Source organism: Penicillium chrysogenum (genome assembly GCF_028827035.1).
Source record: "Penicillium chrysogenum strain IBT 35668 chromosome Unknown utg000002l_segment0_segment0, whole genome shotgun sequence".
Taxonomy (NCBI): Eukaryota; Fungi; Ascomycota; class Eurotiomycetes; order Eurotiales; family Aspergillaceae; genus Penicillium; species Penicillium chrysogenum.
This window is the reverse complement of record NW_026622750.1, coordinates 3523457-3546271: the sequence shown is the minus strand read 5'-3', so window position 1 is coordinate 3546271 and position 22815 is coordinate 3523457. Positions and strand designations below refer to the sequence as shown.

General features: G+C 49.1%; 8 protein-coding genes across 8 annotated transcripts; 3 read left to right on the top strand and 5 right to left on the bottom strand.

Annotated features, from left to right (window-relative positions):
• Nucleotides 1–10: 10 nt before the first annotated feature.
• Nucleotides 11–260, bottom strand: N7489_004765 (uncharacterized protein; the record flags this gene model as incomplete). Its single annotated transcript, XM_056710517.1, has 2 exons — nucleotides 11–177; nucleotides 209–260. The coding sequence occupies 2 exons, from the start codon at nucleotides 258–260 to the stop codon at nucleotides 11–13; spliced, it is 219 nt and encodes a 72-aa protein (XP_056568938.1).
• Nucleotides 261–357: 97 nt separating this feature from the next.
• Nucleotides 358–1785, top strand: N7489_004764 (ATP-binding response regulator; the record flags this gene model as incomplete). Its single annotated transcript, XM_056710516.1, has 4 exons — nucleotides 358–630; nucleotides 690–1388; nucleotides 1441–1531; nucleotides 1604–1785. 4 exons carry the CDS (start codon nucleotides 358–360, stop codon nucleotides 1783–1785), a joined length of 1245 nt encoding a protein of 414 aa, XP_056568937.1.
• Nucleotides 1786–3906: 2121 nt separating this feature from the next.
• N7489_004763 (uncharacterized protein) lies at nucleotides 3907–4161 on the top strand (the record flags this gene model as incomplete). The annotated part of the gene is made up of 1 exon (XM_056710515.1): nucleotides 3907–4161. One exon carries the CDS (start codon nucleotides 3907–3909, stop codon nucleotides 4159–4161), a length of 255 nt encoding a protein of 84 aa, XP_056568936.1.
• A 2127-nt stretch (nucleotides 4162–6288) lies between these two features.
• Nucleotides 6289–7882, top strand: N7489_004762 (uncharacterized protein; the record flags this gene model as incomplete). Its single annotated transcript, XM_056710514.1, has 8 exons — nucleotides 6289–6344; nucleotides 6542–6671; nucleotides 6723–6766; nucleotides 6818–6917; nucleotides 6970–7326; nucleotides 7434–7512; nucleotides 7560–7743; nucleotides 7792–7882. The coding sequence occupies 8 exons, from the start codon at nucleotides 6289–6291 to the stop codon at nucleotides 7880–7882; spliced, it is 1041 nt and encodes a 346-aa protein (XP_056568935.1).
• Nucleotides 7883–10105: 2223 nt separating this feature from the next.
• Nucleotides 10106–11360, bottom strand: N7489_004761 (uncharacterized protein; the record flags this gene model as incomplete). Its single annotated transcript, XM_056710513.1, has 3 exons — nucleotides 10106–10514; nucleotides 10579–10829; nucleotides 10887–11360. The coding sequence occupies 3 exons, from the start codon at nucleotides 11358–11360 to the stop codon at nucleotides 10106–10108; spliced, it is 1134 nt and encodes a 377-aa protein (XP_056568934.1).
• Nucleotides 11361–12374: 1014 nt separating this feature from the next.
• Nucleotides 12375–13402, bottom strand: N7489_004760 (uncharacterized protein; the record flags this gene model as incomplete). Its single annotated transcript, XM_056710512.1, has 4 exons — nucleotides 12375–12872; nucleotides 12935–12960; nucleotides 13018–13086; nucleotides 13147–13402. 4 exons carry the CDS (start codon nucleotides 13400–13402, stop codon nucleotides 12375–12377), a joined length of 849 nt encoding a protein of 282 aa, XP_056568933.1.
• A 3383-nt stretch (nucleotides 13403–16785) lies between these two features.
• On the bottom strand, nucleotides 16786–17537 carry N7489_004759 (uncharacterized protein; the record flags this gene model as incomplete). Its single annotated transcript, XM_056710511.1, has 3 exons — nucleotides 16786–16962; nucleotides 16995–17279; nucleotides 17355–17537. Coding segments are annotated over 3 exons (645 nt in total), but the record flags the coding sequence as incomplete, so codon positions are not given.
• Nucleotides 17538–20915: 3378 nt separating this feature from the next.
• Nucleotides 20916–22001, bottom strand: N7489_004758 (uncharacterized protein; the record flags this gene model as incomplete). Its single annotated transcript, XM_056710510.1, has 1 exon — nucleotides 20916–22001. One exon carries the CDS (start codon nucleotides 21999–22001, stop codon nucleotides 20916–20918), a length of 1086 nt encoding a protein of 361 aa, XP_056568931.1.
• Nucleotides 22002–22815: the final 814 nt, after the last annotated feature.

Genomic DNA, 22815 nt, shown 5'->3' with positions numbered 1-22815 from the left:
TGAGAAGGCATCATCTTCGCATGTCAAGCTGGATGCGGTGCTCGAGGAGGTCACCGAGTCCGTATTCGCCGGATATAGCTTTTATCCTCACGCCCACTCGCCGCCCTCCGGCCTTGACTGATTCTTCTCCGCGGTCGGCCGGCCCAGCGAGCGCATCAGACCAGGTTGGCGCTCGAGCTAGTCAGGTTACGATCATTTTCCGACATACAGCCAGATACAACATGGGACTTTGACACACACCCTGCTGCTTGGCGCCGCATACTGATGAATGTTCTCGGTAATGCGCTAAGGTACACACCCTCGGGCTATATCTATGTCGGGTTGGCGTCATACCAAAGCTGCGCCTCTCGGAGCTAAATGGGGCCCGTAAGCAAATCGCTCGGAGAGCAAAACCAGGAATTCGACGTCACTCTCACCGTGAAGGAAACTGGGAAAGGCATTGGATCGGAGCATTCGCAAAATGATCTCTTTACCCCTTTCATGCAGGAGGATCCACTTGCATCCGGTAGCGGACTGGGGCTGAGCATCGTCCGCCAGGCCGTTAATTTCCTCGGTGGCTCAATCGAGATTAACTCTACCAGGGGAGTCGGTACTGAATTGACGATCCGGACTCCGCTCACCCGCTTTCTGGTGCATCAGACACCTCGTCATCTGACTCGGTATTCAACTCCCTGCAGACTTTTACTCAGGGGAAGACGATTGGTCTCGTAGGCTTCGGGCTCTCTCTCCGCTCTCACCGGGATACAGCGCTGTATTCATCCTTGGAACGATTGTGCCGCGACTGGTTTAACTTGAAAGTGATTTCCGTGTCTCTCTTGAAGGATGAACCTGTTCCCTTTGACTTTTACCTTGCCGTGCAGACGGAGCTGGATTCCGAGGATGTCGAGGGAAGAAATATTTTTGCTCTTAATAATCACCTCGACGGCGGAAACGGATCCAGCCCTCCAGTCGTGGTCATCTGCCAGTCCCCCGCGGAAGCGCATAGTATGTTTGTTGCGGCCAAGAATCGGGATGAAACGCCCGTCTTTGAATTTCTCAGCCAGCCTTGCGGGCCCCGAAAACTGGCTCGCGCTCTGAGTCTGTGTATGAAGCGACAGCTTAACCAACAGTCTGGCCGGCCCAGCCCTGAAGAGCCGACTCGCTGGGTGGAAATGCCAGAGTCTTCTCATCTGCCGTTGAACCTAGAAGTTAGCGATCCACCCCCGGAAAGAATGAAAATTAGCAAGCGACCGGCGACGGACGCAGTCCGGAGTCCAGAGTATCGAAGTCCTCGGTCTCTGTCAAGCGAGAACAGCCGAGAAGTGGGTTCGCAGATTATCGCGCGACCGACATCGGCTTTGGAGGAGGGCCAGGGGAATTCAAAGCTCCCCAGTTCATTCGTCTTACTAGTGGATGATAATGACCTAAACCTCCGGCTACTGTGTGCCTACACCAAAAAAGGGGAATTATGAGTATATGACGGCTCAGAATGGGGCCGAGGCAGTCGCTACACATAAGGTCCACCCCAGCAAGTTCCGCCTTGTTATCCTTGGTATGTTTGAGGCTTCCTCTTGTTTTTAGTTCTAAACCTTTCTTATTTTGCTGCCAATGCTGATGGCACCAGATATCTCAATGCCTGTCATGGATGGCTTCGAAGCGGCCCGGCAAATCCGCCGCCTCGAGAAAGAATACCGAGCCGGATTGGGTGAGTCGGCACGACAAGCGTTGCCGCCCACAATCGTCGCTGCTTTGACAGGGCTCGATAGTCATGATACTCAGAAAGAGGCTTTCGGTTTCCCGTATTGATACTTTCCTCATTAAGCCGGTCCAGCGACCGGATTTGTACGCAATTCTGGAGCGGATGGAACAACGCGATTAATCAGGACAAATTCGCAACTACATCTCAAACAGTCAACCAAGGCTGTTCTCTTTCCCATTGGCAGAGCCCGTTGTTAAGCTTGTACGCCCGTGGTAGGTTCTGAGAGATGTCCTGTGCAATGTAAGAAAGGTTGCATGCTTCATCGAAATATTTGTTTGCTGTAAAGTCCCCGTACGGACATCGCTTCCCCTTTCCATTTGATGAGTTCCCCCATACCTTTCCGCTTCTGTCAGGAAGTCGGAGCCCTTTGTTCGAACATACCCCGATACAGCATAAGCCTCAAGAGTAGTTCCCGGAGTGTAGACTGTATTTTATTTCTCCCATCCGTCGACAATAAATGTGTTTTTCTGCATTTAGTGAAGCAGCCCCGCCCTTTACTTTCCAAATAACAGAAAGTTTGCGAGCATGCGGAAATAATTGTACGCTTGACGAGACGATCATTAACCTCGTGATCATGTCATCTTACCGACTATGTTTCAAAACTCCCTCCGGTAACGTAGTCATAATTCATCCAGCCGGGATTCGCACTTCGCAGCATAGCCGAATTGTCTTCGAGACGCCATTTTTTGTGCGCTTACTACGTCGGGTAGTAAGACCGTAGCCATGATCTCGCGCGAAGGCATTCACTGTAGCAATTCCGAGCTGGAGTGTCGTAATACGTGCCCTCGGCCGGGGGCATTTCGGACCCTTGACTGACGCTATGGGTCAAGAAATTAACCCGGGTGGTATGCTTGGTTGACCGCTCCTGAGACGGCATTTCTATTGATTGCAAAGCCTGTCCTGCGAGCCATTTTGATCGCCCCCAATAAATTCGGATGCAACAATTTGAGTCCACCAGCCAGCCCAAACATGCTTTGCCACTCCGTTTTGGGAGCAGCAGATTAATCTACTGCTTATTGGTCAAACGTGCCTCGCTTTGCCCTTTACTGAAATGCCAAGTACAGCCAGCACATCTTGCTGCTGAGCCCAGGTCCTGATTGACTGGTTTCGCATTGGGCCCGGTTCTGACCTTTCTAAAACAAGCCTCAAATATCGCACCATGGAAGTAAACATATGCATATTGGAAAATAAAGTAGGAATGTGGGGAAACGATAAGAAACGATATGATAACTTCATAACGCATGCGCTTTGTTATTGACTGGACTCCTTCGCTCGTACTTCCTGGATCGCCCCGAGACGAAACACATCTGTGACTCATTGAATGAGGCAAGGGAGCTCCAACAGCTGATCAGTAGTTAGTAACAGATTTCGAGAAAGCCTTTTTTTGCATTATCGGGCGACAAGTGTAGATCGTATTGCTCTTGCAGAGCAGCTGCACGAACGATAGGATCAAATGGCATTATCACGGATACTCGCCATGAAAATGCCCGGCTCTGTCGCAGTATCGTCGTGAGATAAGGCCCAACAGAGACACACGTTTGCGGGACATGATCAGAAGGATCCAGATTATTGCCCTTATCACTAAGGATTGATTTGCAATTCACTGGGCTGCTCTTCCCCTCCTTTTTCCTGGTCTCGCGAGCTGTTTGGGGAATCCATCTTGTCCGCGGGAGAAAGTCAAGGATCCGGGCATTACTGTCTCCAACAGGCCTTGGTGACTCTTATAGATATGCAGACACAGGTAGCTATGGACTGGGTTTTATGATCACCGAGTTAGGTTAGTCAATCAGCGCAATCAGCTTTTGAAGGAATTTGTTCTTATTTTTAGCGGGCGGTTGGCAGTAAGTTTGATAGAAGGGATCAGTACCCGTGGATCTGAAGCCGCCGAGGATGTTTTGTCTTGCATTTTCTTCTCCTATCACCGGAAGTAGCCAAGATTGTAGAATACGTGTATCGTATCAGCTCTTCAGTCCACTAAGCCATTTGGCCGTTGGATTCTGTTCTCAGAAATTGCGACATAAAAAGGCCGCATTCGCGGGATAGTCTGGCGTACTTGGAGTGACAGGGGCGGTATCATACTTTCTATATAAGCCCCCTCTACCCGGCGAGCTCCGTAACAATAATATCCCCCAATATCTCTTCATAAAATAGCTGTCCCAATTCTACCTATGGATGATCATATCGATCTCTATTCATTCTTTTCTGAAGATCGATTCTCCTGCCTGGACTATCTTCATGACTCGGAGCTCGACACAGCCAGCCGTGTCCGCATCTGCGAGCAAGTGTGCGATATTCTGGACTTGTTCTTCCACGAGCAAAAGCAGGCCCGGGTTTCGAAGAGCACACCCATAGGTGAGGGTGAGGATGATGGTAAGCCATACGTTGAATGGAATACCAACGTACGGTTTAAACGCCGTAAGTAGTGGTGAGAAACCCATAAGATGAGCCGCGTAGTTCTATCCGGAGCTTTAACTTGAGCTTCCCCAGCTATCGTGCGGCCCACGCCTAATTGCGCTCTAGGTATCTTGAAATAGCCAGTTGGGTTTTTCAAACCGTGGGACAATTTAACCCAAGAAGAGTTTACTAAGATGCTAGGAAAACCAGAAATTGGCTATGTCCGAAGGAGAGATGGAAAAGACGAAAGCCTAGCATACCCGGATATACCGGTAGGCCTATCTCATTTCGGAAATATTCTTGGAATCCGACCCAATCGGACAAGATCATCGGAGAATCGCTTTTACGCACTACAATTCCACAAAACTTTACACACGCCTCTACCTGTTCGGTGGCCGAGTCGTATTCCAAGATTATCGTGCTACCTTGTGGAGCATGGTTTATATGGTAGCCGTTTTTCTGAGGTTAGAAGTTTTACCATAATAAACTTAAGGGTATGACATCTGTTTGAACTGTTCGTTGGCCAACCACTATTTAATAAATTGTTTTTAACGCCCAGTATTCTCTTTGGCCAAATGTGAGAGATGGCAAATGATGACTTGCCTGATAGATGGCAAGATATTTAGGATACGATGCATGTAGGGGAGAGCGAGACCAAGAAGCACGGGGCCCAAGTTGCAGGAATGGTTGGAAGAATTGTACTATAAACCAAGAAGTGGTCTAGTGTTAAACTGGCGGCAATATCACGGCCGGAAGATGATGACTAACGGCGCTAGGTGGGTGCAAAATAGCGATGGTACTGGACGGTGGGCGGTGAAGCGCCGGCTCGCCCTCCAAAGTTACGGGTGGAAAGACGGCCGTTTCTGGCGCCAAAAGTGGTCGTTTTCGGTGTCATTTTCACAGGTCCTCATATTCTCGTAGTTGTAAAAGGGGAATATAAACATTTTACTTCAAAACCCCGATTGTCCATTTCGTCGAATCTACCACTCCACTCTCCCCGCCATTACTTAATTGTCTACTTATTACTATTTACTCCGACCCAAATACAAAAGCCGTGTCTCCTCAACCAAGCACTGTCATCTCCTAAGCTGATACGTTCAATTTGCTATTAAACATCGTTATTAGATAAGGTAGGGCTATGAACTACCCATGATTTACCCATGCAAGTCGGCTTGTTAATTGACCTTCAATTACCAGCCTCAGCATTTTCATTCCACATATCATACCTTCGGCGTGCCAGCCATGTTTTTGACCAGAGTGTAGCTAGCCATATTTTTGTGTTTTTGTTCTGATTTTCTATGTGTGTTCTGTCAATTTGATACGTGTTGCCCAGGCAGCTTATGCATTCGCTTCGCGCGAAATACTTCCTCACTTCGGTGGTTCCAAATTAAAAAACCGTCTGCTATGATCATATGAACAAAAGTGACTGGCGTACCGTGGCCTGATGCCAAATTGAGGGTGGTAAGTTGAGAGAGATCAGTTGGCCCATATTCACCAGTGTAGTGACCGATCTTCTCCAGCTTCACAGTGATGTCTTTGCTTTTAGTTGGACACTACAGACTTCACGCATGAGGGATGTACACAACGCGATGTAAGGAACTGCTCGTCTTTGAATCTCATCTCGCTAACGACGCATTTGGGCTACACCCTGCTCACCAGAGTCACCAGCAACGACGTGTTGAATAATTTATTGACTTCAATGAAAAGGGCCGTCAATAAACAATTTTGCAGGGTGGATAGCTTCCAGTAGAGCCTAGCCACTGAATAAATAGTGTGTGATATTGAGCTGATGTGGAAGGCCATGGAAACGCGCAATTGTTCAGCCACTCGTATCCTCCCATTCCTAGCCTCCATGCTTATGCGCATCGACATACTCTTTAGCAATCCATGCAATCTTTCCATATTATTGGGTGAACACCTGCCAGGAACAGGGAGGCTTTCTATTGGCTGGAGCTGAGTGCCGGAAGCTTCGACGCACGGAGCCACGCCATGAAACACTAACCACATGACGCCCAGTCTCCCGAGACAGCGCTTCACTTTCGCTGCAAACGCTGTCTCCGGTGCTTAATGATCCTATTTTGCCCAGCGACATCATTCTATTATCTTTCGCTTGTTCATCGTCTTTTCTGAATAGCCTTTGCTGCTCTGTTGACGCTATGGCGCGATTTGTACGATCTACAGTCTTGGGTGGAACATTCGAGACGACGGTGAGGTAGGAGCTGCCTAAAAGAAATCCTTTTTTTCCCTCCTTTACCATAAAGCCCACATACTAACATTGCCTGACATCCAGATATACTGGGCTAGAACCTTTGAGTACCGGTGTATCTGGAGCAGTATGGTCGGTTCCCCAATAACCAAGCGTGGGAGAGGAGAAAGGCCCGATGTTGGCTGACAGTTTCAAATCTTCAGCTCGGCGAGGGACCAGATTGGCCAGCAACTTGTTGCGGTGAAAAAGCTATCGGGGCCGTTGAAGACGGCAGGCAACGCGCGGCATATATTCAAGGAGATACAATTGCTGAAACACCTGAAGCATGAGAACGTACGTTGACAGAAAAGCAACATTTGGACGGGTAGGCTTGACGAAGAGCAGATCATCAATCTAGTCGATATATTTATATCTCCTTCGGAAGATATGTATGTCGCTTCAACCTTCCAGATTCAAGTCCTATGTGTTGACCTATGCAGTTACCTTGTCACGGACCTGATGCAAACCGATCTTCAGACTCTTTTGAAGACGAAGCCAATTGAGGGCGAATTTGTCCAATTCTTTGTATACCAGATAATGGTCAGACTGCATGTAACTGTTCGCGGGTACCTGTCGCTAACCGGATGCTTAGCGCGGCCTAAAATATATCCATTCGGCTGGTGTAGTTCATCGTGACCTGAACCCGGGAAACATCTTGGTCAATGAGAACTGCGATCTCAAGATATGCGATTTTGGGCTGGCGCGAGTTCAGGAACCTCAGATGACGGGCTACGTTTCCACCAGATACTACAGGGCCCCTGAAACCATGCTTACATGCCAAAGATATGACGAACATGTTGATATTTGGAGTACAGGATGCATCTTCGCTGAAATGCTGCAAGGGAAGCCACTTTTTCCGGGGCGGGACCATATAGACCAGTTCCGTGTTACGACAGAAGTTCTTGGAACACCGTCTGAAAATGTCATAGCCAAGATAACAGCCCAAAATGTTAGTATGGTAAAAGCATGTGGTGCGGCACCAACCATGAGTCCCCAAAATGTGCAATTGAAAGAAGATTCCTCAACCTCTCCTGCTGACCTGTGGTTGCATGGCAGACGCTGAGATACATTGGCTCGCTCCCGAAGCGTGAGGGCAAGCCACTTTCAGACATCTTTCGAAACGCTGACCCAAAGGGTAAGCTGCTGTAACCCGGTTCATATGTCTGCATATTAACGTGGCAGCCATCAACCTCCTGGGGAAGACATTGGTTTTTGATCCGCAGGGGCGTATTTCCGCTTCCGAGGCTCTTGCTTCTCCATATTTTGCGCCTTACCATGACCCCACGGATGAACCGACAGCCGAAAAAGTATTCGATGGGAATTGTGACGGATCTTATTGCTCAGATGACGTGTGGAAATCGAAGCTGTATGTGTAACCTTCGTTATGTCTAAACCCACGCTAACTTTGGTCCAGTTACGCCGAAGTTCTAGGATTTTATGAGAAAGCAGTGTTGCAGGAATCCGTTGAACGGTGGACACTTTCTCAGCCCATAGCCCTAGGCTGACCCATGACTACTTGCTACAAAAGTATCCATTTTCCGGATCCTACCTGTCTAGCTTGTGCTTTTTTATTATTCAAAACAACTTTCGGTGGCATCTCTACCTCTCATTGTGATCCAAAGTCTGAGATATACCTCAACCAGACAACACTGACGAAGAAAGCTTTAAGCTAAGAGGGCGGAAGCGCTTTAGTGAGGATAAACTTGGTGTTTCTCAAGAAAGGTCGATTCGGACGAAACCATTTCGCTCGAGATAGGTAAAAAATTAGTAAAAGTGAGATAGTACAGTGACACTGCCAAAGTGTTCACACCCCTTCATCACACCTTGATTACATGATATTCTGCCGATTCAAAAACTTCATGAATTCGTAAAAAGTCAGCTAGTATGGCGTATACCAGCCCTGGCTCTCGATAATAGCTTCCACGCGGTGTGGCATAGTGGCCGATAGTTTCTCTAGGTGCTTCCACTCTAGTGGATTCCGTGCTTCCTGCGCAGTAGCCACTAGTAAATCCTTCATTTCATCAATATATCGCATATGAAGCAACTTTGGCCGCAGCTCGTATATTTCTTCTTTAGCAAAGTCCATAGATCCACGATTGGATTCAGATCAGGTGAATGTGGTGGCCAATTCATAACTTTGACCTGCATTCCATCCAAAGCTTCGCGTACGATGATTGCAGTGTGTGAAGGCGCATTATCATGGTGAAAATGCCATTTTCATGTACGATTAAAATAGGCAGAATCGACGATATAGCTCTTCAATAAAGAAGCGTTCAATACCTCCTCTTTCAGATCGAGAATCGCTAAATAGGGGAATTAGACTAGTCCTCCGTAAATCCCTGCAAAAAGCGCCCTGAAATATCTGCTTCACCTGCTCCCCTTTATGGGGTAATCCTTGACATTGCTTCTCTCTTGGTTGATTCTTCGGGCATACAAAAGGCCATTCTCTTTTAACACCAACCTAGACTGCGACATCACCCATGGGAAGGTGCGCAAAGCTTCAGGGTTATTCGTGTAGGAAAGATGGTTCACTCTGTGTGGGACTAGTTTGAGGGGTATCACTGACGCGTGCCCCTGTGGCATCTACAGCTTCAATGGTGACCGGCTGCAGCCGGCTGGACTGACACTGTTGTCACAGGATTGCGGGTTCCGTGCCCGACTAGTACTCTGGGGGCTAGGGAGATCTTGAATGGGAGAGGCTGATGGTTACTAGGCAATATGTTAGATTTAAATGAAGCAATATAAGCTTGAATGTACTCTTGCCGATTTCTAGAGAGTGATAGTCACACCAGGCTAGCACATACTCAGTCCCAACTACCGCGTGCGAATCGACCAAATTTTGGCAGTTTGTTTTATCGGGAAAGTAGCATCACAACGTGCCTCAAGGGGACGCGATTTCCACCAAGATACCGCTACACCGTGTCAGTGAATTTGAGAACAAAGATTTTTTACTTGAATACAACCCCTTAGAGACCCCTCTTAATGCGTACAAAATGCAATATCTAGTGGCGGGGGAGGGGACCGTCCCGCAAGAAGTGACTTGCATATGATTTGCTCTGCTATTGTGACGCGGTTTATACATACCTGTCCGACGTCCACGATCTGCACACTGGTTTTGGTGCCGAGAAGAACATTGCGGCCTGCGTGATGTTGGAGCTAGACCTTGCCTTGCAACGAAAAACTCTAGGTTAACTTGCAAAACTGATAATGAACAAAGGCCCCCGGTAGATGTCGTGCCACGTATACAAGGCCTCGCCAAAACCCGTCCAAAATCCCAACCCACCCAGGAAAATCCAACCTGTGGGTAGGGCCGGGTCTTAATCAGCAACCCCATGGGCAGGTTTTGTTCTGGAAAACCCAACCCAAGACCCAGACGGGTACCCCGTATACCTCGCAAAAGCAAAAAAGGCTGACCTGTCACTTTATATAAATTTATGGCCTCTCCAGAGACATGTTGTTCTAAGGTGTCATGTTACTTTTCTGTTCATGAAAGTTGAAAGATTTCCATGGGTGCAGCGGAACCAAAGGCAGCAATGATAATGGATAACATTGCATCGTGCAGACCCTTAACCCGCAGGAGTCTGGCTCTCCAAAGTGGAGTTATGTAAACCTTGGCGGTTGATCAAGTGGATGAGCACCGATCAACATAATGCTATGTTCCCCGACTCCAACTCTACTTCGATTACATACAGCAGAATGCAACAGGTTCAAGTTCGGGAGTAGCCATTTCAGCTAATTGCAATCGCTGCCACTAGCGCGTCCATTGCTGAACTATGGGTGGACGCATCGGCTTTCGTGATTGGGCCTCCCCAGTCCGCTCCCAGCTGATTGTTGGTGCTGTTCCGATCATGGGCCCAAATGCTCTCCGCGCATGCTCGAATAACCTTGACATACCCATCATTAGGTGTGACACTATGCAGGAGCCCTAGGTTTCGGATGAAGATGCCCTTGAACTGCCTTGCATTGGCGTCACAGCTGTTTGGCTCGCATATGTCGTGGATCACATCGTTCGAGTCGGCTAGTGTTTCAATGGCGGCTTTGGCAATCCTGGAAGCAGCTTTCAGGTATGATGGATCGGGAGCAGCTCGATCCAACTCGACGAGACCACCGAGGACGACGCCCTGGTTGTAGGACCATCTGGCAGAAACATTCACACCATTAGCCATAGTTTGATAACTTTCGCAAAGTATATGCGACCCACATAGGTTGCCCGCTGTTCTTGCAGTCTGTTAGCCCATCATTAATGGTGCCCTGGTCGTTGATCATTCCGCTGGCCTGGAACCAATTCCACTGGCGTTGAGCCCAGCCAACATACTTCTCGTTGTTTGGAACGCGGTTTGCCAGTTGTGCCGCAACAGATAGGAATAACTCATTAGTAATAGCGTTCACATAGTCGTGGTTATAATCCGAATAGATTCCGCCACTGCTGCAAGTGGTTGGCCCGTCGCTGGTCTGCATGGAAGATCAGCATTGCAATTGTGCGTCGTTTTCTTGTTTGTGGATCCATACCAGATGGTCAAAGATGCCGATCGCCAGGTCCAGGTAATCTTGATTCTTCGTGGCATCATATGCTGCGATCCAGGCGAGTGCCCACCAGGAATCGTCATCGAAGGAGCCGTCTGTCCAGTTTGAGGCCTTGACGATGCCTAGCGCCTGGACGTCCCCTGTCCGTGGTGGCTCCGGAATGACTTTCCCCAAGTTGGGATGGGGATTTGCTTTCGAACCAACAACAAATGTGTGGTTGAAAACCTCGGTCGCAGATTTCCGGACTGTTTCATTTTCATCCGTCAGAGCCAGATAAGCAAGTACTGTCATGCAATTGGCTCCGTTCCACCACCCAGATGTGTCCCATATTCCTGTGCTGCCATTATACCATGTCTGCAACACATCGAGGGCAGTTTCTGCCTTTGACGTTGCACTCTGCGCTGAGGTCCCGGCCCCAAGAATGATAGGGATTAATACCACTGAAAGGAGAGCATACATGGTATGTTCAAATAGAACTATTGGATGCAGTATCGAACTTGTTGGCAGATCTCGGAATTTGTCAAGTCCATTAACATCTGAGGGTTTCAAGCATAGACAGATATAGGGTAGTATTCGACTAAGAAACCTAGCGTAAAGCATTACCTGGCGATGTCACTCTGAGCAAGATATGTCGAATAAAATGGTTCTTATATTACTAACTTGCTCGATTGTTACAGCACCTACTTGCTGATGTAAGGAAGTCAGTTTCCTGAGACATCTACATGCTTATTAAATCCTCAATCGGTTAAATATTCACAGCATTAGGTAGTTTAGAAGATACACTCAATATGTGTCACGGAACCTACCATTGGTCCTTTTGTATACTAGCGCGTACCGTGTTCTCTTGGAATTCTTTCAAGAAACAGGATGATACGGTCTCAATACCGTAAAACACGTGACATTTTATTACGCATTTTGCTTATCAATCATGTCCGACCAAATTGTCAAAACCGGACCATTGTGTCTTTTTAGAGAATTTACCATCGTGAATTTACCAGTACGCTCGCCATACACCTGATTTCCATAACAGAAATATATATTGTATTCTATTCTAGACGGAAAGATGAGCTATATATACAACACGGAGCCAAGCTGATTTCCAATCAACTTGGTTGTCTGTATTGACATCTCGGAGCTAATTCCGATGGTGCGGCTTGCTTCCTGATCTGCACCAGCCTCATAACACAACAAAAGCACGCATCCCTGCCAAGCCGAGGCGAAATGTCCAAGACCTGCGGGCTAAACTGTAGTACCGTGTAGTTTCTTTGTTTGCTACGAGACCTCAATCGCTGAGGCCGAGTACGGGAATGTGCATGGGGCTGGTCTCAATACTGGTCGCGGGCTCTCGGTCTCTTTCCGTTGACGGAGCTGCTAATGTGTTCTTTATCTCGCAAACAGCTCCCAGTCCCAAGTATACTTCCAATCTGGATATCCTGATCCACGTATGAAGATGCCATGAGAGTACCTGTTGTCTCATTGACCAATGCCACTAGCTGGAGAGACAAGCCCTATAAAAGATTTCGGTAAGCAATACGTCATGTACAGAGGTGGAAAGGAGACTTGCATTTCGTTCAAAACGCGTTGAAGCTCGGCAGGAACATTATGTCCTTCGATTCCACTAATATCGAAAGCTTTCGTCCATCTCTGAAGGACCCCGTCTCTGACCGATGCTTGCGTGACTGGGTAAGAAAATGTAAATGCCAGTGGGATCTTCCGTAGCTCATGATCAGGAATCGGGTGGTGCTTCAAAAACTTACGCAAACAATCGATAATGAAGAGCCACAGCTGCTGTGCGGTACCGGATTTTACCGCATCAGGTATCTTTGTGTCCACTTGCGTACTGCCGTATCTACCACTGCCTAGCAGCTCAACCTTGCAGACCCGAAAATCTGTGCCTCCCATTTCAAAGGTAGGGAACACCCCTCTCTCTTTCCCAGTGGGAAGCGCCATCACCCAAGTGGGATTCATAGGCTATGTTGTGCAACCAATTAGTTAATCTTTGCTCACACGTAAATGCAGCGGTACGGACTTACTATATCACCTCCATTTTCGCTGAGGCCTATGCAATATTAGCACCCGTATTGGTCGTAGCGGCGGCTGGATAGCCATCACATACCGACATAGAGTTCCTGAACAAATTTATCAGTTATCTGTTTGAGGGCGACACGTCCGACGGTATTAAATCCTGGAGACGAGCATATTCTTCTCCGAGACGGACCGAGAGGTCCGGAAGTAAGTTAGTTACTGTAGGAACTGATTAGTGACGCCTCATCGATCGGACCAGAATGCTCCTTCCACCCGACGCAGAGGTAACCGTCGGTGAAGTCGACATAGCCGATCGAAGGCAAATGGCATAAACCTAGGGGGACTGAGATCCTGCGGCTATACTTCCACACCGTTTTGATGCAGAAGCTACCCTTCTGTAAACCAGAAGTGAATTTAATATACCAGAGGCGCGTCACAGAATCTGGCATTGATGTGTCGTTGGTTCCTTGTTTCATGTTAGCGTGTGGGCCGGGGCTCTGTATATGGCCCTGATTTTCAATGTCCCACTTATTCTACTTCAATGGAAATTGGCAGACGGGATAACGTCTTTTCGTGCGATACGATAGGGGCTTGATCCGCAGGCACAACCGTCAATATGATCCTTGACTTGCGTCACAGTGACCACGAAGAAACCATGGAAAATATTGCGTAGACTCGGCTTGTTGCGTCTTATCAGTACTGTTCCTTTTACCTAGTGGTAACGACATAAATATATAACTTGAAACCGGGCGGATGGTCCTTTCCGCAAGTAAATTAGCTTTTTGCACTAACCTGTTTGCCCCTATTACATCTAGTATATTCTAAGCTCGGCTTAACGGCTCGTTTGCCATACTGACCCCTGTAAATGAACCGGAGTTTACTTCTGGAGCCCTCAAAGATGAACGATTGCCCTTCAGACGAAGAGCGTCATCTAGCAGCAAAGTACCCACATTACGTTCATCTACCATTGTCACGATCCACAGACTGACAACACAGACAGACAACATAAATCACGATTTGGGATTGCGCAAGACCACGAAAAACTCGAACCAGCAAAAGCCCCATTATGACCTCCGGGTGAAAACAGCATCATCGACTAAGCTTTTCAACGACTTTCGGGTTGCGTCAACTTCCCGAAGTCACAAATTCCTTCTGTAAATAACATAGAGTAACGGCGCAGAGTTTGGAAAAGCAGCGAAGGAAAAGTCTTACAAATTCAGTCGGATCCACCAGATCTATGACAGTCCTGTCGCCAACTGTGATCACATTACCTGAAACAAGCTCTACAATTTTGCGCCAATGCAGCCACGTCTGCCGATGCAGCAGCATTTCCCAATCGCACCGCGCTATTGTTCGGAGACAGGATATCCTGCCCCCGGCTTACTGTGCTCTCCTCAGGCCACCGTACTCCAAGAGATATTAACAGGCCCTTATTCTTCACCACGGAGGATGCCTGGGCAGTTGGGAGGTAGCACCAACGGAACAATCCAGTATAATGTCCACCGAACCCCAATTGCAACCACGGAGCGTTGCAGTGAGATCAACGGTTTGACCTGAAGATCGCGGGATAATAGATACCTCCTCCACACCCGATTCATCCATAAACGCCTCTGATTCCTGCCGTTCACAAACAGCGCAGATCCATGGTCTAGCGAAAGGAAGTGTCGCATTTTTCGCCCGCAAAAGCTGGATAGCAATTGGTCCGATTTTACGTCGTCCCCGTATACGACCAGCGCACGTGTTGGCTGCGATTTGGTCGGATTCTCACTGCTTGTCGCAGCAACCCAATCCCACAATACCGGAGAAGCGTCTGGCAAGCTACCAGAGCTGGCGTAACCACCGAAGCTGCCTCCACGGCACTGATATTCATTGGTTTCAACGCGACCTCATCCGTCGTCGCAAGCGCATAGTCGGCCGCGCCGCCGTTTCGCGTATAACTCACAGCGTTGACATGCAGTTGAAAGCGTCGCCAGCCTTTCTTCGGAGCTCTCTCTTTATAATTCCCCGGTATAAGGCATGAATTCAGAAAATAAAACAAAAATAATAGTTAAAGAAATTGTAAGTATGTGGGCAATCTAAGACCACGTGGTGGACACTTTCCCGTTCGCCACAGACGCATAGCCGTCAGGTACTCTCGATTTCTAGGCAGAGATCCGTAGAGCCGTCTAGTGTACTCAGCCGGCAGTGTGTGGTCGGTCTGACGCAGATGGGTGCCGTGGTTCCATCTTTCCTTCCATTGGGCGCGGATTCCTTGCCTGATGTGTGTTCTCTCGCGAGACGGAAAAAAGCACAACGTGTGTCTCGTTCCAGGTATGGCTGGCTCCCTGGCCAGTAAATCAGCGATGCCATTGCCGGACATTCACTGCAGTCGTATCGATTTGTCATGGGTCTTGTTGTTCATGGTAGCCTGTAGAAGGGCATAGGTGATCCGTTGTCCCGGCATTTTTTCAGAAGGCCTGCAGGGCCGACTTGCTGTCGCGAGCATGGCAGATCCTACCCGCGTATGGGATGTTTCCAGTGTCGGAGAGTGACCCTATTGATAATGTTGATGGCATTCAAGATCTCAATCAGCTCGGCGCTGGGAAACACGAACGGGCCATCGATCCATGGTTCCGACCTGTACTTGCTGTCGATTATTCCAGTGAGTAATTTAGCACTGCCGCTGCAGCGTATAAATTACCGCGTCGTCCCGAGACGTCCGAAAATACCACGATGTCCGCGGTTGCCCGCGTAGCCTCGGCCCTTCCTATCGCGAGCTCATGTCTGGTTTAATCTCGATTTCCGGAAAGGGCTCTTTCGTTATGGTGATAGCGGGGTCTCTCCAGGTTCATTGTTCCCAAGTGTTCCCATGGCGGGAACCAGGCAAACGATCCACTATTGTTACGTCTTCTCGGGGCTCGGAGTAGGGCATCTCCTATAAAGTGCTTTTTCGGGCGGGGTATGCAGTCTAGTGATGTTATTTTGTGCAACGGTCGCACAGGAGAAGGCGAATTGGCAGTACATGTGCGTCCACGCCAATTGTGGTTGTTGCCACCGTTCGAAGGTAGGTAGGACGCGGATGAAAGCCGCTCATTTCACGGAACGGAGGTGTCTTAGATAGGTCCCGTCTCGAAGTGGATCATGCATCAGAGGGTCGAGGTGTAGTCGACAACCGCTATGACGCGCGCTCCGTGGAGCTGTCGCATTTGCTCTGGGCATTTGCTCTGGGCGAAGCTATCGCAATCCCCCAACCGCGATGTTGACTTTGGTTGGTCGCTTGACTGCTTGGGTTATGTCCTCCTTCTACCGTAGCTCATGGTTGAAGACTACTCCCAGGAGCACGGCAGTCGTAGATAGCTGGATGGAATTACCATTGATAACCAGCTGGTCCTGGCTCTGTTCTTTCCTCTTCCGGGTAATGTGAATAAGTTCGGTCTTTTCTGCAGCGAAGCAGGACCCAGTTCTTCGGACTCAGGCTGCGGCACGAGCTGCGTCTTCGGACTCAGTTTTGACCAAGTTTTCCGCGGCGCTCCAGCAGAAGTAGTCGTCGACGAAGGCATATGCCCCGCCGTGAAAATGGACCGTTTGGTCGACCAAATCGCGGTCGAATAATGCAAGGAGGATTGGTGACAGCGGAGAGTCTTGTCTTGCACGAGCCCGGCGTTGTCTAGCGGCACCACCTCGGCTCGGTAATCGTTGAATCTAATGCTAGCCTGGCATCCCCTCATGAAGCTCGCAATTCACGTCCCCGCTTCCGAGTGCGATACCCTTGGGCTGAGGCGAATATCCAGGCTTGCCTTATTTACCCCATGAAAAGCCCCCTCAGGTCGAAGACCACCAGTGTGATGACCTTCTGCCTTACCGCGCCCGGTCGACTGCATTAACAAGCGTCAGGAGAGCTTGCTCGGGTTGTTCGTCCCGGACGTCCTCCGAACTGAGTATCCGGTAGAAGACCGTAATGCTCCGCAAAGAAGGGCAGCCGCCGGGCCATCACCATTTGCAATAATTTCCAGAGTGCGTTAAGTGGCAAGGTCGGGCGGTACGCTTTAGGTAGTGCCTAGTTGGTTCCAGGGGCTTCCGCAGGACTACAAGTCGCGCGCTTCTTCGTCGCTGTGCGTGGTTTCCTAGTTCAATCGACGACGGGAAAATCCGAGTAGTGATGTTTCCGAGATATTTCCAGAGACGTTCCCAGATCAACGTACGGAGACCGTCCTCGCCTGGCGTTGCTGCGCCTTTTGCAGCCTTGAAATTATCGATAAATTTCAGTTTCGGGATTGAATGGCTTCGAATCTCGGTTAGGGCGTGAGCGGGTGCTCCCACTTGCGCAGTCGCTGTCGGCGGGTAGAATGAGCCCTGAACGCCTGAGCTTTCTCCCTGTTGTCAACTAGCTCCTCGTCGCCCACCTTAAGGGCGGGGATGCAGTCTCAGGAGACTGGTGGTTTCTTGTACGTTGCTGCCTTCCCACAGTTTCCCTTCACTTGTTTCATCTAGAAATTGTTTCCAGTGGGATGTCGTAGCCTTTTCATGGTCCCCGTCGTGACTGGTGCATGTTCTCGAAATAGCCACGGTGCGGAAGTCGGCTCGTCCGGCTTCAGCGCAGCTCTCTTGCCACTTGCATGTAGGCAGTTCACATCTTTTTGTTGAGCTTTAACGTCGCCAGGGAACACCGCTTGGAGGACAGTGACGTACTCGTTAGTCTCTCTACAACTGTGTCGAGCGCAGATGCTCGTTCTAGTTTCGCAGATGTAGCACCAAACCATGCTGTCGAAATACTATCTAGTGCAATTATTCAGAAAATAGTCCCTGGCTTGCAGAGGAAAATATCGCTAGCTTGAGTAGACAAGGACAGAGGGTCTAGGCTTGTCCACTTGAAGGCCGACAGATTGTCATTACTGGAGTGGAAAAAGCATTGGCCTGAGTCTCCTAACTTGTATGCTAATAGTTCATTCAAAAGAATCCGTCGCGTATCACAGAGTGTAGAGCCTAGACATGAAGCGGTGTCGTTATCTCAGAGGGCTCTTGGCGGATAGCGTGAATTAATAGCACTGTAGCAAGGAAGAACGTTGAAGCCACGGGGAAGATCCATTTAACCCCGCCAGGTTCAATATCACGATCCAATCAGCGAAGAAACCTCCCTTGGGCTATTTTCCTGTTTACATATGTTACCACGAAGTCACTTTCCATAGTCGCCTTTCGCTCACTGCATGTAAACGCGAGTAGGCAACCAAAGGTCAGTGCCGCCAGATTCCACGGGATCTGTTGAGATGGGGAGGGGCGAAGCTTAAGCGTTGCTGGGTGACATCGACCATGTGTGGCGTTAGCCATATTTTTTCGCAGCAAATATTTAGAGGCAAAGTCTTCGTGCTGCGTTTACTTTATTCATGACAGGCCCTTGACCCTCTATTAAATCAAGTACAGCGCCTTATATGCAGCAAAAGACTCGTACCGCCTAGTATTCTCAATTATCGGCTGGGTCCAGTAAACCAAATGAGAATACGTGTCGTGAAGCTCGTAAATACCGGTAGGTATTCTCTCCCATTGTCGATGAGGAACCGTTTGATCTGGGCGCCGAACTGTCAGTGCACCCGGGCCTCGAATTGTCGAAACTTCTGGAGCGCTTCATTCTTCCATCTGATGGCATATGCCCACGAGCCAAGAGAATAATCGCCAGTCAAGGTGATCACGTACCTGGAGCCATCTTTGGCGATCGGCATCTCCATGATGTCCGAATGAAGCATTTCGTATATTCTCGTTGAATGCACACGTGGTCGTCTTGCACGGGAGTTCCTCTTCTGATGCCGCTTACCCGACATGCACGCTGGGCGCTGCGGCATTGCAGCAGCGGTCGGTACGGAGTGCCAATCCGCCGGAGTACTGCCATGACGGTGAGGTGAGGAACCATCATGACTGTAATGGCCACCCACTTCAACGGCCGGAACCTCAGAAATCAGCACTTATATTTGAGTCGCCAAAAAGTGCTTTATCGTCTCAACGATATTCAACTGGCGGACCACCCCACTGACCTCTGAGTGTGGTATCAGTGTCCGTCATTATGCAATTGCGGGCCCTGAGGGTCAGGTGTGATTCTTTCTCTCTTGCATGATAACACCTTAGGCAATCGAACAGAATGGAAGATATTGTACAGATTGTACGTCAGATCGGTTGACAGCAAGCACGTAATGTAGTCCCACTATCACAACGCTAAGCTGTACAATATAGATAGTGCTGCACAAATTCCAGTTATTGTGATTGAGGAATCTGGATATCCAAATAACGAGTTCCGCGTCAGACCGATGTGAGGGATTTGGAAGAGACTTTAAAAGTTAGGGATCACGGATCACCAAGGTCACGGGGTAAAAGATGTGGTTCAGCTATCCTTGCCAGTTTTAGGAGTTTGGTGAACAAAATGGTCAGGATCTGTCGCAGCATGGCCATCTTTGGTCTCGATATCAAAATTCGGAGAATTCAGAAAAGCCTAGCAGGATTGAGAATCTATTACAATACGGCGAGACCTGGTACCTGGCGCAGAGGATATAGTTACACGATAGACAGCAAAAGCTGATTCGTTATGGTTGTCTTTCCGATTGGATGCATCTTGAGTAGGGATACTTGGTCGGCTAGCTCATTGCCGGGGCACATTCCAATACCCGACGACCCGACCCAGATAATTAATTACCACCAACACTCCGGAGGGGTAATAATAGGGTTAGGTCTACCCGTGGACGGAAAAAGTACCCCCTTCTGCCTTTTTTAAGCATCTTACACGAGTAAAACCTAACACCTACCTGGGGTTTCAATACCCTACTAATCCTAAACCAAGAGGTCTCTACGAGTGCAAGGCTCTAGAAGGATTTAAGACAAATAGAAATGCGAAATTACGATAGGGCAGAGGCATATTGAGGCCGATCTGGATTGGCCAGGCTTGGCCTGGTCGTACGGTCGACCGACCCTTCATGTTACCCCTGAGATTCAGTGCTTGCTCTATTTTCGGCCACCATCATCTTCACGGGCTGGGGATCTGGTACAGGCAACACGGCACTGGTGGGAGCATGTCATGACCATGGCCGAGTAGATTGACTAACCAAAAGTTTTAGGTAGCAAAGCAAGAACGTGGCTCATTTTGAAGAGGGGTTCCATGAGCACGCTGGTTGAGGGAATGGGCAGGGAGCTCTTTACTTTCCGATCTCCATAGTACGAAGATCGACGATCCATGGCTCCAGCGTGGTTGGCAGAGGTTAGAAAGGCCTGGTAATTTTTAGGTGCTGAAGGTGGTCAAAATGGTCGGGATCTGCCGCAGCACGGCCGTGTTCGGTACAGCTGTTTCAGAATTTGCGGAAACTAACCAAAGGCATTGAGAAGCTTCTACTATCCGCACTACTCAATACGCCATACCGGCAGGAAGTAAAGCGAATCTTTGGGTTTTGTTCCATCGTTTGGTTGTATACTGAGAAAGATACCTGGTCGCTAGTACATAGCCGGAGCAAATTCCGATACCCCCGATACGCTAAACCATCAACGGCCCGCGTGGTTGGAGACTGACTTGAATTACCATGAAGAACCCCTGGAGACTTCGCGACACAAAATTTTCCTGTTGACATCCGGGCTGTTCTCTGGCACGACGAGCAGATCCAACCGGAGAATAGCTGAGCTTCGCCCAGGGTTGAAAGCAGCCGCGGATATAATATAGCTCTCGGCAGGGCCAGAAAGTGCAGGTGAAGTCACAAGACTGGAGCAGTTGACTTTAGACGTCTAGAGTGGTATTGATAGACCTACCATTGCTTCTCTCTCAACCGATATCGGTCCATTGATATGTTGTTGTGGGTGTTGTTGTTACTGTGTTATATATTATTATCAGTATTACCAAATTATATTAAACATTTTTTTATACTAGAGACTTACAATAGGCGATCCTAACTACCGGGATCCTTCTATTCGTGCCAGCGTTTCCCTTCCCTTCGAATTAACTCCAATGCGGTGATTTTAGTCCTGCTAGGCGCTCGTTCCTGGTTGTCAAGGGTGCGGGGTGCCGACCCTAACCGCCGCAGGTGAGGGACACTTGGCGGGGAAAGTCGCGGAAGGCTTGAATATTGCTCGTGCAGCGAAGTGACCGTCAGTAAAACCGCCGTTGTTGTGTACCGCACGGGCGCGCAAGGCATCGGCGCCTATCTTCGCCCAGTCCTCCCCATCGGTGTCATCGTCTTCAGCCCACTCATTCTCTTGCATTCCGTCGGGAGCGTCCGAGGAAGAGCAACACTTGCCGTCGTCGCCATCAAGCGACATCTTGTCAGCTCCGTATTCCAGCATGTCAAGGTCGCTGCGCATGCCATAGTCATTGGTGTACGAGAATGTCTCGGATGTGGACTCGGCAAAGCTCTGACGGTATGGGGAACGGCATGGGGAACGGCTGCCACCTTGCCAACCCGTCTGTCCCTGAATCTGTAGGCCACGCTGCTGTAACGAACCGGCAAGGCGCGAGGGAGGCGATGTCGACGTGTTCAAATCACGGTCGTGCGCAGGCTCACCGCGGCGACGCGCGTCCCAACGACCACAACTGATCTTCTCGCACACCACGTTGCCTTCGATACCATCCGCCTCTCCTCCGTTTCCTCGACCTTTCACCGCCGCAATAACAAGTCTGCGCGCCTTAGCTGGGGGAATAGTGGAAAATCCGGGGACCGAAGTTGTCAGATGACCCATGATGTGGCGGATAGCCAAGGGGCCCTGCTCGAGCATGATATCGGGCAGATAGTATTTGGCCAGCATCGCAGGGGTGATCGCGCCCGTGCTGCCCAGGTCGTTGGCAGGTTGGACGTTTTGGCTGTTGTCGTTTTGCACGGCATCCTGAAGACCGATATCGGAGTTCAACTGGGGAACTGTCGACAGCGGTGATCCCGGTGACAGTGTCACACCTTGCTTGAAGGTCTGAGGAGCTAGGGTCGGCGAAATAGAGTTGGGTGGCGTGGGCAGCATGGCACGCTGTCCGGGTGGTGTAGACACATGGCCGCCACTCAGGATAGCGCGGCGGGGAGAGATATCAACTGAAGCAGTTTTGCCAGCAACAGCCATAACGATGCGGGAGTTTGTCTGGGAAACCATGATGAGAAAAAGAAAATCAGGAGCCAGCTCGTTGAATTCTAAAATATTGGGTTCGTGACCACGGTGCTTTGAGGTCATCATGCATATAAATGATCTCAATGTCGGAGAGTGACGCGACCAAAAATGTCAATTATATCATTTCTGATTCCCGTCCCACACGTGATTTACTTCATTTACGTTCAGATTTATTTAGATTCATCTCTGAGCAGATTCTCTACGAAATTTCGTGTACTCCCGTGTCCATCTCCGCTGTGCGCATCATCCTAGGCTGTGATTAAACGCGTATAATCGTACTTTTCCACGGCCCACCTGGCTTATATGCAGGAATCGAACAATACTGTTCTTTTTGAGAGTAGCAGTAGTAGTAACAACAGTAGTAGTAATAGTAGTTTACCCCGACCTTTCGCAAAATTGGATCCCAGGTCACGTGAGAATTATAGGTCTATAGGAGTGGCTGCCTGTTAGGCTGACACTCCACTAGGCAGCAGGGAAATGAGCTGCTGCAACTACAAACTACCTGAATCTCTTAACATAGGTCAGTCATCACACTTGTACCTTAATTCAGGGTTTCAACTGGTTATGAGCCTCTCTTTGCTAGACTAGCCTTTGGACTTTTTGTGATATGAGGCTGGTGCAGATTAGGAAGCAAGCCGCACCATCGGAATTAGCTCCGAGATGTCTATACAGGCAGCCAAGTTGATTTCCAATCAACTTGGCTCCGTGTTGCATATGTAGCCTCGTCTTACCATCTAAAATAAAATACAACTCATACCTCTGAACTACAACAGGTTTTGAGCCCGGGACCAAAACTCTC